The 18,305-nt window shown below is 33.6% G+C and overlaps 1 protein-coding gene across 1 annotated transcript in view; it reads right to left on the bottom strand.

Moving 5' to 3' along the window:
* Nucleotides 1-485: 485 nt before the first annotated feature.
* LOC114332249 (protein pangolin, isoforms A/H/I/S-like) overlaps nucleotides 486-18,305 on the bottom strand; it is a 50,347-nt gene continuing 32,527 nt past the window's right edge. Inside the window, exon 3 of the mRNA XM_028282010.2 lies at nucleotides 486-607. Within this exon, the coding sequence (XP_028137811.1) occupies nucleotides 486-607 (122 nt within the window). The remainder of the gene's footprint in view (nucleotides 608-18,305) is intronic.

Below are 18,305 nucleotides of genomic sequence, written 5' to 3'. Positions count from 1 at the left end.
TTGGAATGAATATTTCATCTTCAGTGCTGCTACTAGGTATATTATGTTCCATCATCATCATACGGTACTTAGGTATGTTTAAAGCCACTAAATACATGGGTGAAAACCCTTTATATGATATTTAATTAGTATTGATTACATGGTTGCTGATAATTTTGTAAGATGTTAAAATTTTAAGAAGATTCATTTTATGACAACGTAAAACACCCAACTAGAGTTACTGTCTCGGAGACGTAGTCTCTATAAGTCTATACGGACCTTAGACAGCAACAATTGATCAAAATGACATTGTATTGATCAGTAAAATCTACAATAAAATAAATAATTTCTTATTTTCTTTAGCGTAATTATCCAAAAGTAGTAAGTAAAGGTAAATATTCGAAAAATAAATTAACACCAGTAACACATTCACGGACACGCTGTCATTGTATACACGTATTCTTCTGTAGTAAATGACTTCATATGCAGTCATGACCGTGAATGTGTTACATAAACTGACTTACCATTGAGACAGGAATGGGTCCACCCGCTCCATTGGCATAGCTATAGGGCGAGACGAGGTATCCCATGTTGAATGAAGATGTGTGTGGGGTAGGTTCCACCTTACCTAAAAAACAAAAACAAACTTGTAATCGCTGAATGTAGATATAGTTCGTTCGAAAATTATTGATAGCACAGTTTCATGACATAGCTGATAAAATCCATAACGTAACTCATTGACCAACTATTTTCTTTAATTTTGGCCATAGTAGGGGGGCAAATTTCCCCATCATTCCTTTATATCCGCTACTGCCTAATCTAACCATTGATTTTGGACTAAGATTTTTTTTTATTTTACTAGTTTCTCTGTATTCCTTTTAATTTTAGATCAATGAATACCACGCCTTTGAGCGTGTGATAAAATCTCGTTAAACAAGCAAATGATTAGTTTTATTTTCTGAGCATATATCGCCATACACATTATGTGAATATTTAACAGAAACATCTTAAATTCATCAACGAACATTGTTGTACGGCGCAGCCATGTACTTATCTTATGAATAAAATATGTGGTGTAATTTTATCAAGTCTTTCGAGAATAAAAAAACCTTTTGATGTTATTCAACAGATATGTAAATTTTTCGAATTGCCTTCGAGCAAAAAGGATTCTCATCGTTTGTGATGACAATGTGATGTTTTTTTGAGTTTTGTTTCAGTTATTCAAATAACATTGTAAGCTTAGAAGACTTTTTTTATACTGTACCAATAGAAGTTACTAATACGATAAAAATATTTCGAGAATGTAACATATAACGACTTGGTTTTTTATTTATTTTATTTATTCAAGAAAATTTTATTTATTTATTTACACATTGGCAAAAAATAGTTACTAAATAGTTAATAATTATTAAATTGTTAGTAATTTTGCCAATTTTTTGCAAAATTGGCAAAAAAAAAATTACCGACTAAAATCTCTAGCCAGTTGTGTCGTTTAGCGAACCGACTTTAATAATGTTGTTCTGAAGCTACTTCCTTGTGGCATCTTTATAATCAACTATGTATAATGGGAAATAAGCCACAATTTTACCAAAAAAATATTTTTTTAACGTTTCGAAGCCCAAATCGGGTGTCGTTGTCAAAATATAAAATACTACTAAAATAAACAAAAATGTTGTTGCGAAGTAAAAAAAAATGAGAAGAATTTTTTTTACTTAGTAACAACATTTTTGTTTATTTTAGTAGTATTTTATATTTTGACAACGAAACCCGATTTGGGCTTCGAAACGTTAATAAAATAGTTTTTTGGTAAAATTGTGGCTTATTTCCCATTATAAATAGTTGACTTTAATAATAGTTATAATTATCATTGCATTTGCCTTTTTAACTATGCAGAGTCGGTCTCCTTGATTATATTTCTCTTCAACAAACTTAAGTTTTTGTGTTGGGTCATTCCTATCATTCACAACATGTTCTACAAGACTATGTACTGAGCCCTAATGCAATACTACTCTTCTTCTTCTTGTAGTACTACAACCCAGTAGCGCACCCAGAATTTTCCTCTAGGAGGGATTTGCTTGGGCACCGAAATTATTTTGTATTGTTTGTGAAAGATAAGTTACATTTTCCTACTATTCTTTATACATTTTTTATATGGTCTGGGAGGGGTCTTAACCCCCAAAACCCCCCCTGGGTGCGCCACTGCTCCAACCCAGGGTGGGTCTTGGCTCACTGCACAACTCGCTTCTCTATCTCGAACGGTCCTCGGTCCTCCATGATAGTTCGGGTCAGTGGGTATGCCCACTGTTCTTAAATCTATGTTATTTTTCTCCTTTCACATGCCATACTTCTTTCACATGAAATCAGCCTCAATTTCACAGGAGTAAAATTAGATGTTTGCAGTATTCTACTTGGTTTGCAAGTATCTGGAGTACCTACTGATAGGGTGACTCCTTTAGATCCGATTTCTTTCGCAACACCACTGTAGAACACTTAGTTACAACAATTTTGCCTTTTCCCTTTTTCTTTCTCTTGAAATGCACAAATATCAATATTCTTGTCTTTAAGTTCTTTGGTATATACATTTATATCTAGGACAAATCACTAAATTAAATAAAGAGAATCAGACGAAGAAATAAAGAGAAGAATAAGATTGGCCTGAGCATCTATTCGGAAAACTGTCTTATATGTATCCTAAAGAACAAAAAATACCCCCAATACCAAAAAACAAAAGTCTTAATATATGGAAAAAATAGCAAACTGAAAAAGATCCATGAAAAAACAAGTAGCAAAGCTTAAATGGAAGTTCGCCAGACATACCTTAGGCAGAAGGATAAAAACTGAGTTAAGATGATTACTGGAGACCGTGAAACCACAAACGAAAAATGGGAAGGCCACAAATGCGATGGTCAGATGACCTGAACAAACACATTCTGAATGATCGAAAAGAGATCTTTCGTCGTCATACAAAAAGATTTTTTGGTGTAATTCAGTCTTTATTTTTCTTTGTTTCTTTCACAAGATGAGTTTACGTAAATGATAAAATAACAAATGAGTTAGCTTATATTGCAACCAGTGGCGGCTCGTCGTAATTTAAGGAGGGTGTTCAATTAAAGAATGTAATTATACAAACGGTGAATAAGCGCCTAATAAGCGGTGAATAAAAATTTTTGGGGGCCTCGCCAAAAGATATTCTGTAAAATGAAACCTATCTTTGACCCGATTAATCAGGATGTCACACACTTTTTTTGTTTTGTGCAGAATATGATACCTACTGAATGATGGCGCTTCTTCGGTGGTGAAGGTGGACGATGAAGTTACGAATATTGAAATGGCTTTGTCAAAACTGTTTAAAAATCCGTTTATTTTAACGGCATCCAAAGACCGAGATTGAAATTATAGTTTCCTTCTTTGAAAACACTAAACATGGAAAACAAAACAAAGAATGTAGTTTATCACACCCGCATAACTACGAAGTTTTTCTATATTGTTCAACTTTAAAACAATGTTTAAACTTTTTATTTCTTATTGCACATTCTTGTACAAAGTTTATCTCCGGCCAAGTTAGTCCATTCTTTTTATAAGTCGATTTTCAAAAATATTTGCATTTTCTTTTATAAACCTCACTGAATATGGCTCCATCCTAAAAAAACTACCAATATTGTATTTAATAAATTCCCACAACAGAAAATGCCAAACTGTGAATCGAAACGCTTCGCTCCGGTCTCTGTGTGCAGTGCACAAATCCTCAATATTTTAACGTGTTTTAAGATAGGAGAATCGCTGGTTCACAGATTTAAGATATATCTCGTTCTTGTATAGGTTACTGTATAGTGGATGTCCATGAACCTAGCAGAGCAAGGTTAGCAGAATGGAATCAGACCCAGTGCATAATTAGGTGCTAATTAGGTGCTAATTTAGTACCCCAATCGCGAATTTAGTGCTCCTTTTTTTTTAAATTATGACGTGTTCTGCCAGGTACATATGAACTCAGCAGAGCACAGCCATAAAAAACATCAAATCGAAAAGTGACCAAGCTTATAATTTAGCACTAATTAGGTGCTAATTTAGTACCCCAATCGCGAATTTAGTGCTTCTTTTTTTTTAAATTATGATGCGTTCTGCCAGGTACATAATAATATGTACTCAGCAGAGTACAACTTTAATAAACGTCAAATCGAAAAATGACCAAGCTTATAATTAAGTACTAATTAGGTGCTAATTTAGTACCCCAATCGCGAATTAAATGCTCCATTTTTTCTTTCCTTTAAGCCATGTTCTGCCGGGTACATATGAAGTCATTAGAGTACTACCTCAAAAAATCAAAAAAGTCCAAACATACCTATCTTAAATTTAGGTGCTAATTAGGTGCTAATTAAGTGCCCTAATAACAAATTTCATGCTCAGTTTTTTTTCCAAATTTTGGCGCGTACTGCATTCAAGTTTATGCGAGGTCTATAACACGTCATAATTTAAAAAAAAGGAGCACTAAATTCGCGATTGGGGTACTAAATTAGCACCTAATTAGTACTTAATTATAAGCTTGGTCACTTTTCGATTTGATGTTTTTTATGGTTGTGCTCTGCTGAGTTCATATGTACCTGGCAGAACACGTCATAATTTAAAAAAAAGGAGCACTAAATTCACGTTTGGGGTACTAAATTAGCACCTAATTAGTGCTTAATTATAAGCTTGGTCACTTTTCGATTTGATGTTTTTTATGGTTGTGCTCTGCTGAGTTCATATGTACCTGGCAGAACATGTCATAACTTAAAAAATAAAGGAGCACTAAATTCGCGATTGGGGTACTAAATTAGCACCTAATTAGTACTTAATTATGCACTTGGTCTGATTCCATTCTGCTAACTTTGCTCTGCTAGGTTTATGGACATTGTATAGTGGCTGGGTTCAATTTGAATTCTGCACCAGCCACGTGGATCTAGCTTAGCGGTGTAGTTCAAATAAATTATATGATTAATACGAAACAGTTATATTTTAATGGTGCTATGATATTTATGAGATTTAAGAACAAATATTTTAATGATACTACAATATTTAGGAGATTTTTAAAAATCTGTATTTTAATGAAATTTGATTGGGTGTTCACTGCACAAGTGAACCAATGGAGAAACCGCCCCTGATTGCAACCACCAATTTCCCTGGCCTGTTATACCAAATACATCTGCGTCATTCGCTCTCATACTATATTATCGATGTTTGGTAACCAGTTCCCGATCCTATAATGTTTCGAAACTTAACAAAAGATGTAAGCAACGCAACCCTTAAGTTTAAGTTTGTTATTGTTTCTTGCAACAGAAGCCCTAAATGCATCTCAAACTATAAACGTAAACTATTTGTAAGTCAATTAATATTATATCAGGTGTGAAGACTGGATACGATTGTTAATTCAACTTAAAGTTTGGTATTTGTTATGCTTCATTTTAGCCGCTAATAATAATTCTGGATATTTGTTTAGACTTGGCCTGACTTGGGACAGCCATCAGTTCTTCTTCTTCTTGTGCTGTCTTCTAACGAAGGTTGGCGAGCACTTCTTTAAACACTTCTCTGTCTTTTGCAACGTGAAATATCTGTTCATCACTGAGAAGTCCAATCTCTGATTTTTTTCAGCCAAGATTTGGTCTTTCTTTCCAAGCCTTTTTCCCCTCTACTCCTCCTTGCATGATGACGTGTAACAGATAGTATTTATCGTGTTCATAAGCTTTCTGCCATGTGAACATGGCAAAAAGCCATCAGTTATGAAACCCTACTAAATCAGTTGAGGATTTTGCTTAGACAATTTGGCCTTACACTTTGTTACTAGACAAATAACTTTCAGTAACCAATAGGACTTAAACGTGACTATTTTGTACCTATTTATATTCACATTTGTTATGAATTGCTTGTGCGTAAGTAGATAGAAACAAACTAGGGACTAAAATAAGGTTGCAGTATATCGTATGTTTCTTGTCGTTTCGGCAAGGTCTCCCTTGTCATTCTCAGTCAGATTAATTTTGACTCTTGTTGAAGAGAGAATTCTTTAAACCGATCTAAATATGTGCTTCCAATAACCAGAGATTGTTTTTTATATGAAAAATTAATCTTAACAGCATCTCTAAGAAAACTATAAGGTGGATCTCAAGAAGGAACCAATAATAGACGAAAAACAACGATTTTTGTTTGACCACACCTCGTATATCAAATCTTAACAGGCATATTAAATAATTTCTTGTCTAGACACACTTCTAGAGTCAGCACTAAACATTTAACTATCTACAACTTACAAATGCTCGTCCTGGTTTATTTACAAACAACTACCAGATGTCAGTATCACATTTTTGACTTTACTGGCTCCCTAAACGAAAAGGTTAAAGTATTAAAACGAAAAAAAAAACGGTATACAAACAAACCTACACAAATTATAGCGCGGGTAGATAATGTATTGGGGGCTGTCGCAGCCCTAAAATTAGCGAGATTGGTGAGCACACGTCGAAATTTGTCCTAGTTTATTTGGACAGGTGGAAGGGTTGACGAGATGTGAGGTTATTTTAGTGCAGTACTGTTAAATCTGACTAATTTTAGGTTCAGAAAAAAAACGGATATGATAAAGGAATTATGAAATTAGCTCTAGTGTTTATGATATACAATAGGTATGGCATATTATCTTGTAAAATGTCACATGTTTGTTATTTTTATCAAATAATTCTTTCATTCCATTTTCTTTTGATTTTATTCATTCATTAACTTTCTGTTTTATTTTACCATTTTTCTTCTAAAAATCGATGGCGCCCAACTATTCTATCAACTAAATATTTTATCTAATTTTTATTCAAAAAAATTTTAATTTGGCATTTTAATACATTTGTCAGTTGGCAATTCTGAGCTTCTGTCTTGTCAGTTTCACTTTTATAGAAGTGGGAATCGGTTTTATGCCTATCTGTCTTCTATTTAAGTAGATTTTTCAGCCCTAAAATTCATTTTATATTACTCTTCTGGGTAATTTATACATATATGAAGTTTGTTTTCAATCCTAATAGTAAAATTAATAAAATTGAAAATATTAAAAATATTACTAAAAGATTTTTAAATTGAAAACTTTCCGGTGACAACCTCCAAGGCTTCTACAATTTGCAAGCACATGGATGCTGCAGTGAAGACAAAGGGAAGGAATTCTACACTATGCAATTCACATCCCCCGTCTGCAGCTTGGTAAAGTTCCAACGGAAAATGTACCTGGTTACTCTACGGAGTAATACGACTATAAAATAAAATAAAAATGTATACCATTTTTATTCAGTTGCAATGCGAAGGCAAAACAATCTTACTTTTCAATTAGAATACGGAGCGCAGTCCAGTCCCCTGAATCGTGATATGAAGGGGTATGAAGAACAGTGCCTATGTTCTCTCCGATGAGGCTCCAATAAGAGCCGAAAACATGAATTTAAAGAAGGAGATTGGGCATATGTAGAAAATAAATCCAAACTAAATAGAAAAAAACTTGAAGTAAGACTAGGTCCATTTCAAATAAAAAAACAAATTTCAAATACTTTATATGAAATAGATATCGGATACAAAAGGAACGATATGAACTATTTTCACATCTCAAAATTGTTGCCTTGTGACCAACCATAGACTTTTACCTGTTGGTGAGGGGATGTAAAAATAAAACTATGTTTATTTTCAGTAGTAATAACCCAAGGACATTGATAATTGTTTTATAAACAATACATTTTATAAACATAAATTTTATAACAGATTTCGAAAGATTGTTGCTTGGAAACAGACCGACGCACAGTGTTCAAAATTGGTCAAAACGTGATCGAAACTAAATTTGTTTAAACTGTAAAAGTGATCCGGCTGAAAACTTGGAATATTTGAGGTATTATATTGTATAACGAGTAAGGAGTCATTTTTTTTTTAGTTTTCATCCCCTCATTAGGGGGTGAATTACTTAAAAAATATCGTTATACAGGTTGTTTCATTAAGAATGTCAAATCTTTGATTTTTAGATTCTAGACCTCAAAATATTAGGATTTAACCCAAATCACTTAAATAAAATGTGGCTCGTTACAGAGTTACAGGGTGTTTTATTTAACAATTTAATAACTATTTTTGCTCAGTGGTTTAAAACTATTCAACGTATCCTTTTCATACTTGGCAAAAGGTGTGGGTATTGTACACCCTATAAAATTATGTTAAACAAACGTTTCTGGCTATTACCAGAGGCGTACGACAGGGGACAGTGAATGGTTGACCCTTCCCAAATTCTACGCCACTGGCGGAAATGCCATTTTAGCAGAATTTTTCGATTCTCCAATACTATCTATGTAAATAACATACACTGCATTCGCAACGATAAAGTCATCAGGTTTCGAGATATTTGAAGTTAAACATGTAACGGTACAGATATTTGATTAATGTATTTTGCCGCTTAATTTTAAACTTCAAATATCTCTATGACCAATGATTTTATCGTTAAGACTGAAGAGTATATTATTCATTATTAGTGATAAAACCATAAGTTTTCGAGATATTTGAAAATTAAGCGACACAATACATTATTCAAAATATCTGTGCCGTTACTTGTTTAAGTTCAAATATCTCGAAAACTAATAATTTTATCGTTAGGTGTGAGGATTACGGACTTAATTGAAGCCTTAAATGATAAATCTACTAATTTTCACAACAAATCAGACACTTTTTGACTATTAACAATTTGACACTTATTAAATTGGTAATTTCTCATAGGCTACTGTAGGCTTTGTTATTAAACCAAGCAAAAAATGATGATTTATCGACGAAAAACATGGCTAGTTGTAAAAGTACCTAACTTTTTTATTTTACAATATAAGCAAATGAATCGAAAAACAAAATGTTAAGAAAGCCTAAGGCTACAAGTGAGGTTTAATTTCAACATTTTATAGATGCCAGAATATTCCACAGGGTGTTTCGAACTTTAAGAAAAAACACAGTATTATTGGTACACCCGGTATGCAATATAATAGCTATTTATAAAACTAATGTACAACATTATCTATTAAGGATTAACACTACTTCATCAAAAATATAATCTCTTTTCGCAACCCCAACAAACAACATGTGTTTGACATACATGTAAACAATACATACGAGTGCAATTAATTCAGACTAAATGCGCGCAGCGCTCGATGCAAACTTAATGCACAATTTACTCAGTTGCGCAGTTTTTCGCAGTTTGTCTTATATATTTTTTTATTCCTTACATTGCAATCTTTCATTTAGTGAAGGATTTAACGTGGCACAAGATGGCACAATAAACGTAATACGCTGTCAAACATTAATTTTATCAAAAATTGTATAGGTTTTTAGACAGCCTATTATATCAAAATCAAAATCACCTTTCCGTGAAACTAACTATGCTATTTTAATCTTTAAAGTATGTACTTTTATCTCAAATAATTACTTTTATATTAGCTCTCCACATAAATGAAGTAATATTTCAAGTAAAAGTCAGCTTCTGAGGATTTAAATTTGATGTATAAAATTTTACTGAATTTTGTACTTTTGACCATTAATACATCTGGCCCTAACAAACTTAAAAAATCAATTTTTGCTGAGAAGTTGCATCATGAGTAGTACAAACAAACCCCTTAATTTCGGCATTCTCAGATTTATTTTTTTTTGTACTTACGATCACGTTTCCTCCAATTTTGAACACTGTGCGACGCCATAGGCGGAGGTCTGTTGCCTGTAAGCTAGTGATGTTGATTATAGTTACTTTCTAGTATTCGTTACAAATCGTTACTTTTGTATAAAGTAATCATTTACAGTATTTGTTACTTTGATTACTTTTGTTGTGGTAGGTATTTTGTATGCCTCCCCTAAATGCCCTGGTCTAATTCTAATAAAACCAATGCAATACATACAAAATTAAAGTTGTTCTTCATACTGTAGAAACATTATCATTTCCACATTTTTCCGGTCAGTCTATAAAGTAATCAAGTGTACTGGTTGTAGATACAATAGTTGTTCAAAGTAATCAAAGTAATCAAAGTAATCAAAGTAGATATAATAGTCGTTACTTGCTCTGATACGATTGTTACGAAGCAACGAAGTAATCAGAGTAATCAAAGTAACGATTTGCCTCTCTGTATAGTAATCGTTACTTTCGGTATTCGTAAGTAACGAGTACTTTGTAACGAATAGATACTTTTTCAACATCACTACTGTAAGCAACAAGCTTGAGAAAGTTGTTAAAAATTTTTTGAGCATTTATCAATGTTCGAGGGTTATTCGGATAGAAAATTTTTTGCTGGTTATGAAAAAAAAATACAGAGCAGAAACAATTTATTTAAATGTGCAATTAACAAAGGAACAATTAGAAAAATTTAATGAAGATAATTAATAATTTCATTAATATTCTCATCAGTATTACAACCAAATCGTGACATTTTGAAATATTGAATATTTGAAATGTCAAAATCGAAATGAAACGAAATGTAGGTATCCATAGCTACATGATTGAGTGAAAACAGCCCATGGGATCTGTTTTCAGTATAATGTTGGTTTTATTGGTTGTATTCAATCAGATGACCACAAATTAATTGATTTCATTGGATTTCTAATTGAGCAAAAAATTTTCAATAAAACCACATTTAGTTATTTTAAGTTATTTATAGTTTTAGGTGGCATGACTGTGTAATTTTAGTTTGAATGACATTTGTAAATAATTATTTGACAGTTGTCAAAAACTCATGAGTAAGAAATAGCATGTTCTTGATTCTCTTTTTTAGGTTTGTATTTTTAAGTTATTTTAGTATTGTTGTATTAATGTTTATAATCTTTATTGTACGTATTGTAAATAAACTCTTTTTTAGATGAATTCATACGGCTATCTCTTACACGAATAAGAAGTATGAAACTACTCTTATACCATTTTTATTCAGTTGCAATGCGAAGGCAAAACAATCTTACTTTTCAGTTAGAATACGGAGCGCAGTCCAGTCCCCTGAATCGCGATTTTCTTGGAAATTGTAGAAGCCTTGGAGGTTGTCACCAGGAAAGTGTACCAATAAGTTTTCAATTTAAAAATCTTTTAGTAATATTTTTAATATTTTCAATATTATTAATTTTACTATTAGGATTGAAAACAAACTTCATCTTTCAACTGCAAGATGACGCTAGTCACCTAGTACCTTCACTTCAGTTGCAATGGGTGAGAAAAGCTCTCGGTGCTGGTCAATTGGGGTATGAAGAACAGTGCCTACGTTCTCTCCGATGAGGCTCCAATAAGAGCCGAAAATCGCGATTAAAGGGACTGGACTGCGCTCCGTATTCTAATTGAAAAGTAAGATTGTTTTGTCTTCGCATTGCAACTGAATAAAAATGGTATACATTTTTATTTTGTACATATATCTTTTCTGGGTTTATGACCTCCCTTGGGTGGAACTTCCTGAGCCACACATGAAATAAATTTTTTTTATAATATGGTAAACTACTACTTGAATGCTCAAGGCTATAGTCTAAGAGTTCTAAATGATCTAAATCAGGGGTTCCCAAACTGGGGGGCGTGAGGACATATCAGGGGGGGCGCGAGACAAGTTGAACATTAAATTAAACTTAGTTATTTTTCTAAAATTCAAAATTAACCGCTTGTTAAACTGTATCTGGTAACGCAGAGTAAGCAAAAGTTATCTCAAATACCTCTTTTTGACAATACTGTGAAACGCCGCATTGATGATATATGACCGAAGACATACAAAACCAGGTAGTTGATGCAGTAAAATAATCGCCATTTTTTGCTATTCAGCTAGACGAGAGTACTAACATATAATTATCATATTATCATATTCATAACACAATGTTATCAGTTAATTGTTTATGTTCGGTATATTCAAAACGAAAGAATGAAGGACGAGCTACTCTTTTCTACAGAGTTGGAGACTGGAGACCACGACAAAAGCTGTTAATGTTATGAAAGCAGTGTGAGAGTTTTTTGACAAACATGAACTATCTTGGCAAAAACTGATCAGTTTATGTACAGATGGCGCAACTTCAATGCTTCGTTTTCGTTCAGGCTATTTGTAATTAGTAATAGAAAAAAATGCTGATGTGATTGGGATACATTGTTTTATACATCGACAAGCCTTGTCAGCAAAAACCCTTCCAAATGAACTTAGGAATGTCTTAAAGTTGTGTATTAAAGTAGTGAAGTACATAAAAAACAGTGCGTTGAATACTCGACTGTTTAAAACTCTGGTGTCATCGACCTTCCTGAGTCCCCGATTGTTCACACTGCAGTATACTGCATAAGGATTTATTGGTCCTGAAAATTTAGAAAGTGATCACAAAACACTGCTACTTCATACAGAAGTACGATGGCTATTAAAAGGAAACATGTTGGCAAGATTATTTGACCTTTAAGATGAAGTAATCACCTTGGAACATCAAAAGCAAAATGAGCTAAACATGGCCTTCAAAAAACATTGTACCCAAGTAATATTGGCCTATTTGTCAGACATCTTTGACTCGTTGAACAGCCTTCACCTAAAACTGCAGGGTGGAAACTCAAATATAGTAGTTACTCATTGTGATGGAGGCCTAATTACTCAACTTTGGAGGCGTAAAATATCAGCAAACCCCTGAAATTATTCAAATTTCTCTAAAGTAGAGCCAATCTCAGAAGAAACACGCTTCAAGGACATTTATGAAGGACCAAGTTTAAAAATCCAAATATCAAACCATTTGGAGAGCCTAATTGAAGAGTTCCGAAATACTTCCCAAACACTTGTGACGATTTTATTTACAGAATCCATTCCATGTCAACTGATCCAATCCATGTCAACATAGACTCCCTGCCTGAATCACTTCAAGAAGATGCTTTGCAAATAAATCCAAATGATTTTTTGAATGATTCCTCTGCCAAATACTTTGTTATAATGGACAAACCTTCATTTTGGTTAAAATATTTCAAAGTGTATCTTAGTGTATCACGGGAAGCTCTTCATTTATATTTGCCTTTTTCAAGTAACTATTTGTGCGATTTTCAACAATTGTGGCAATTAAAACAAAGTATCGGTATAAACTTGATGCTGCTAGTGACTTGCGTTGTGCACTTACTAAAACTCAGCCACGAATAGGCATACTAGTAAATAAAATGAAAGCACATCCATCTCACTAACCAACCTAATATATTTTTCTTGTATTAATAATTTTTGTATTTTATGGAAACTGATATTATAGTATCTTATGACAGAATAAATAAATGTTTTGTTTTCAAGCTAATACTTATTTGTTTTGATTTTGTTCCTATTTAGGCGCATACAATTTATTGTAAAGGGGAGGCGCGAGAAGCTTTCATTTCAACAAAAGGGGGCGTGGTACAAAAAAGTTTGGGAACCCCTGATCTAAATTAAAGAGAGAATCAGAAAGAAATTACAGAGCCAAAGATCTAAAAATTTCTTACGATGGAAAACTAATTCTGGTCACAACCTAAATCCTAGCTTCCTACAATTTACAAAGCAATCGGACGATAAATGGATAGACATGGGGAATATACAATAGGCATTCCACGACACCTCAATTTATCTACGTAAAAATCCAATTATTTTTGAATTAAATGAGAAAGGTTCTAATAAGGAAAGTTTTCAGATTCAAATTAGTGTATATTATTATTTTTATTTTTAATAATGTAGGTTAGGGTGGGCCGAAAAAATTTTTTCTGTAAAATAACATCACCTGAGGTCAAAAAAGTTGCATTGTACTAAAACACAAATTTTAAGCCCAAAATGAGTAGTTAAAAATATTTTTCTCCACTGCCACAAAGGCTCTATGTTATTTTAATATAAAACGTCTTTGTGGCAGTGGAAAAAATAAAAAAATTAACTTTTTCATCATAACATCGGGGTTATTTATTTTGTACCCCAAAAAAAGTTGGAATAAAATCTGTATTGTTGTGGCTGATTTATGTATACGTTATATTATATACTAACGTATCCTTTATTTGGGTATATCGCCACCAAATAATAGACAAAAATTAATTTAGAAACCTACTTCAAAAACTGCGATGAAATACCCAAATAATATATTATACGATAGTGTAAAAAAGTTAACATTACCAATCGTTATTTCACTTCTTAAATAACGTAACCTTGGACGTCAACGCTTCTGTACTGAACGGTACTGTCATAAATACAGGGCGTAAAGGATCCATTATATTGTTACCTACTGGAGAATAAAATTGAAAGGTCGCTGCAGTGGTTTGTCTGCCAACAGGTTGCCTATAATTCATCTATTTGAACAACTGGATAGAAGTACCAGTGGACCAAGTGCATTTTCGGGACTCTTGGAGAACGACTGCATGCTTGCGAAACTCGTATCTTAGCTTCACTTTCCAAAAATAGAATCATCAGCTGAGGATTTCCGCAGTGACGATCTTAGTACATATCAATTGTCAAAACAGAAAGTAGTTTTTGTTCAGAAAAACTTTCTAAGAGATAGCCTGTGAACATGGTTCATTCTCGTTGGCTTACCACTGCTTTCCGTATCTTTCGGTTATATGTAGCAATCGGAAACCTCTCGAAAAATTTACAAATACTACACTAGATTCGCTTTCAAGATGCAGTAGAAATAAACAAACCAAGACACGTTAAATGCCACTAGGCGCACAACCGAATCATAATTTACAATGTATATGCATTGTAAATCCCAAATAATGATTTCCAAAGTTTATACATTGTAAATTATGATTCGGTTGTGCTCCTAGTGGCATTTAACGTGTATTGTTTTGTTTATTTCTATTGCATCTTGAAAGCGAACCTAGTGTAAGCCATTTTATAATAAAAGTGTATGTGCCCATGTGGGTTTGCATTAAGACTCAACCATCATGACTTTATGGCGCAAGACATCTATTGAAGACAATAAGACTCTGCGAGCAGACCTCTTCTTACTACCAGAATTAAAAGATTTAATCTACAAAGATATTCAAGAAAAGGGATGCTTTGGCAGTCCAGAGGATATTATTTTGATTATGCTTTTTGGTGAACGCAAACTCATAAGACAACTGGGATTTTAAACAATTTTTAAAAGGATATAATTAAATTACAAATATAAGCGATATTTCGTAGTAACAGAATTATTTTTTTGCGCTAAGGAATACTTTGAGATTATCGACTGTCAGAAAGTTTTATGAACAGAGCCTCGTGTAGCTATGAAGCTATCAAAAGACCAACTAAGGGAAGTTGTTGAAAATCTCGACACCAGTCTTTTGGCATATGTAATAACAGCGTACATTTGTCGCACACAAGCGGTTGAGAGGGCGTATTTTCGTTTACTTTTTGTGTTCAAACCAAAGTCAGCTTTAGCACAATTTAATTTTTTTGTATGCAAAAGAAATCTACCATACAAAAAATATAGTTATTTTGAAAAATCCCTTGTTTTATATAGCTCTGTAATAGTGGGAAAATTATTTATCGGCCAAAATACATACTATGATGGCAGTTATCTTATCAAATACGTTTTTTGGCTCAGGAGACCAAAAAAAATTGAAAAAAAAATGAATTTGACATTTATTAGATGATTGGATTTTTTCGTAAAAATCTCATTCTTACAGCTCTGTGGCAGTGGAAAAAAATAAAATTAATTATAAAACAAAACACTGTGAAGTGTGTAAAGTAAGTTATCTTATCATGCATCTTTTCTGGGGTCAGGAAATTTAATTAAAAGAATAAAATAAAAACACATTACTCAACGGCCCACCCTAATGTAGGTATTCTGTATTTGGGAATTTCCTATTTTCTACAATTCTTTTTGTCCTTCTGGTCCTGGTCTAATTCGTGCAGGTTACTTGTCTTGTATTCATGACTTTAATCACGCTCTGTTTCCATTTGGCCTTTGACCTTCCTCTTTCCCAACATTCTGTTGGTGTTGGTGGCCAACATTATTTCCTTAGGTAGTCTTTCTTTCGTTTCCATTCGTTTCATTCGTTTAGAAACGAATGGATCCGTAACAAAACAAAAGTGAAAGACGTCTCTACCCAAGTAGCAAAGCTTAAATGGAAGTTCGCCGGACACACCCCAAGGGAGAAGGATGAAAGATGGACTAAGACGATTATACATTGGAGCAAGTGGACCCACAAACGAAAAAGGGGAAGGCCACAGATGCGATGGTCAGATGACCTGAATAAACACACGGGGTCAAAATGGATGCAAATTGCCCAAGATAGAGAGGCATGGAAGAAGGAAGAGGAGGCCTATATCCAAGGATGGATGTTTAGGGCTGATTAGATAGATAGATAGTCTTTCTTGTTTTTGATATACCTACGTGTTGTTTGTGTGGATCCCACCCCAACTTTTTTTCTCGATATCATCGATAAAAGGTTCCTTCAGCACTCATAATTCTGGATCCGAAGCCAACACAGTTCACACTGGGAGAGTGTACCCGGTCAAACACATGGCAAGATGTATATCGGACGGACATGTGCTAGTAGGGCTGAGTTACTGCTGAAAACAAGCAGGAATCAGCTCAGAGTCATAACAGGTTTCCTCACTGGACATGTGCCAGTTAAGGGTCACCTGCATACAATGGGGCTATTTCATGGAGACTTGAGCTGCAGACTCTGTAACAGAGAACCTGAAACAGTCAACCATATTTTGCATGACTGTGAGGCATTCGATCGGAGGCGGCAAACACTTTTCGGAGACATCGAAGTGACTTCAAATTTATATGGCACCCACCCACTAGACCTGTACAAGCTGGTACAGGGTTCCAGAATTCTGGACTGGGTTTCATAAACGAAAGGAAGATATACAATAAGCCAAGTGGCTGCAGTACAACCGGTTCACAACAGACGGCTTCCAGGAGAAAAAAAGAAAAAAAACTCATAATTTCTGTAGTGGTGACATTTCTGACTATATTTTCATAAAATCCTGAGAGTTTGTGCAAATGTGACCCTACCCTGCAAGTGTGCGAATAAAATTTTCTTTTGTGTTTAATGTTTTTATATACAGTGCGGTGGAATAAGTGTTGCCCCCTCCCTGTTAACTTGTTTATTTTAAGAATATAAGCAAAACGCTCGGACAGGTAGATTTTTAAACTAACCATAGTATATTATAGCATCAACGTTTCGAACTTTACGCGATCCCTCTTCAGGTGACATCCATAACTTTGATTTTTTTAAATGGTAAAGTACATCAAGTGACACCTCATTTAACAGCTTTTGAAATACTGATTTCTAAAACGTATAATCCTTTTTGAGATCGTAGGCGCAAAATCTCGGTCGAACTCTTTTTAAACGCATTTATTTTTTTCGAATTCTGAGAAAACTAAGTATTTTTGAAAAATTTAAACGCAGTCCCTTAGAATAAACAAAAAGATTCTTTTGAATGATATATTTGAAATTAAAAATCACACTAAATTTTCTCTTTTTTCACCACTGTGACTTATTAAAATAAACATTATAGGAGTTCTTAGGGATTTTGGACCATCGAGAATACTGTAATATTTCATTCTGCGTTTAAATTTTTCAAAAATATTTATTAGTTTTTTCAGGATTCGAAAAAAATGATTGCATTTAGAAAGAATTCGACCGAAATTTTGCGCCTACGCTCTTAAACAGGATTAAAGTATTATACGTTTTTGAAATCAGTATTTTAAGAGTTTTTAAATGAGGTGTCACATGATCTACTTTCCCATTTAAAAAAATCAAAGTTATGGCTGTCACCTGAAGAGGGATCGCGTAAAGTTCGAAACGTTGACGCTATAATATACTATGGTTAGTTTAAAAATCGACCTGTCCGAGCGTTTTGCTTATATCCTTAAAACAAACAAGTTAACAGGGGGGGCAACACTTATTCCACCGCACTGCATGATGCCCATGAAACAGGCTATTGCTTTTCGCGCTGTTGATATTCTTCTTCATATGAACTTCTTTCTTCTCCGTTCCAGTTTAGTCAAAACTGATGACTAGGTAGTTGTTATCTTAACAGTGTGTGATTATAATCATTAGTTCACTGTTTTACATTAGGTAATTTTCCTTACTATGTGCAGAATTAAAGCAACCTGCTCTCGGGTGACCATTTTTTTACAAACACCACTAAAAACTCTACCGACACTGATCTCTGGTTATTATAATACCATTAACAGTCTCATTCTGTTTTGTGCACTTCCTTTACTTAAATATTTACAATAAATGAGATGGTCAAAGTTTTACTGTGTGAAAGTTGTAGTTGATCAATTCCCTGATACTAGCCACTCGGCTACAAACAAATTATAAAATAATACGCGAAGAATAATACGAGAAGAGTCTGCCATTATTTATCACATGATTCACTAAAGTGAGCTTGGTCAAATCAGTA

Source organism: Diabrotica virgifera, chromosome 9 (assembly GCF_917563875.1).
Source record: "Diabrotica virgifera virgifera chromosome 9, PGI_DIABVI_V3a".
Taxonomy (NCBI): domain Eukaryota; kingdom Metazoa; phylum Arthropoda; class Insecta; order Coleoptera; family Chrysomelidae; genus Diabrotica; species Diabrotica virgifera.
Note: the sequence above shows the minus strand (reverse complement) of the source record. Positions and strands in the feature narration are given on the sequence as shown.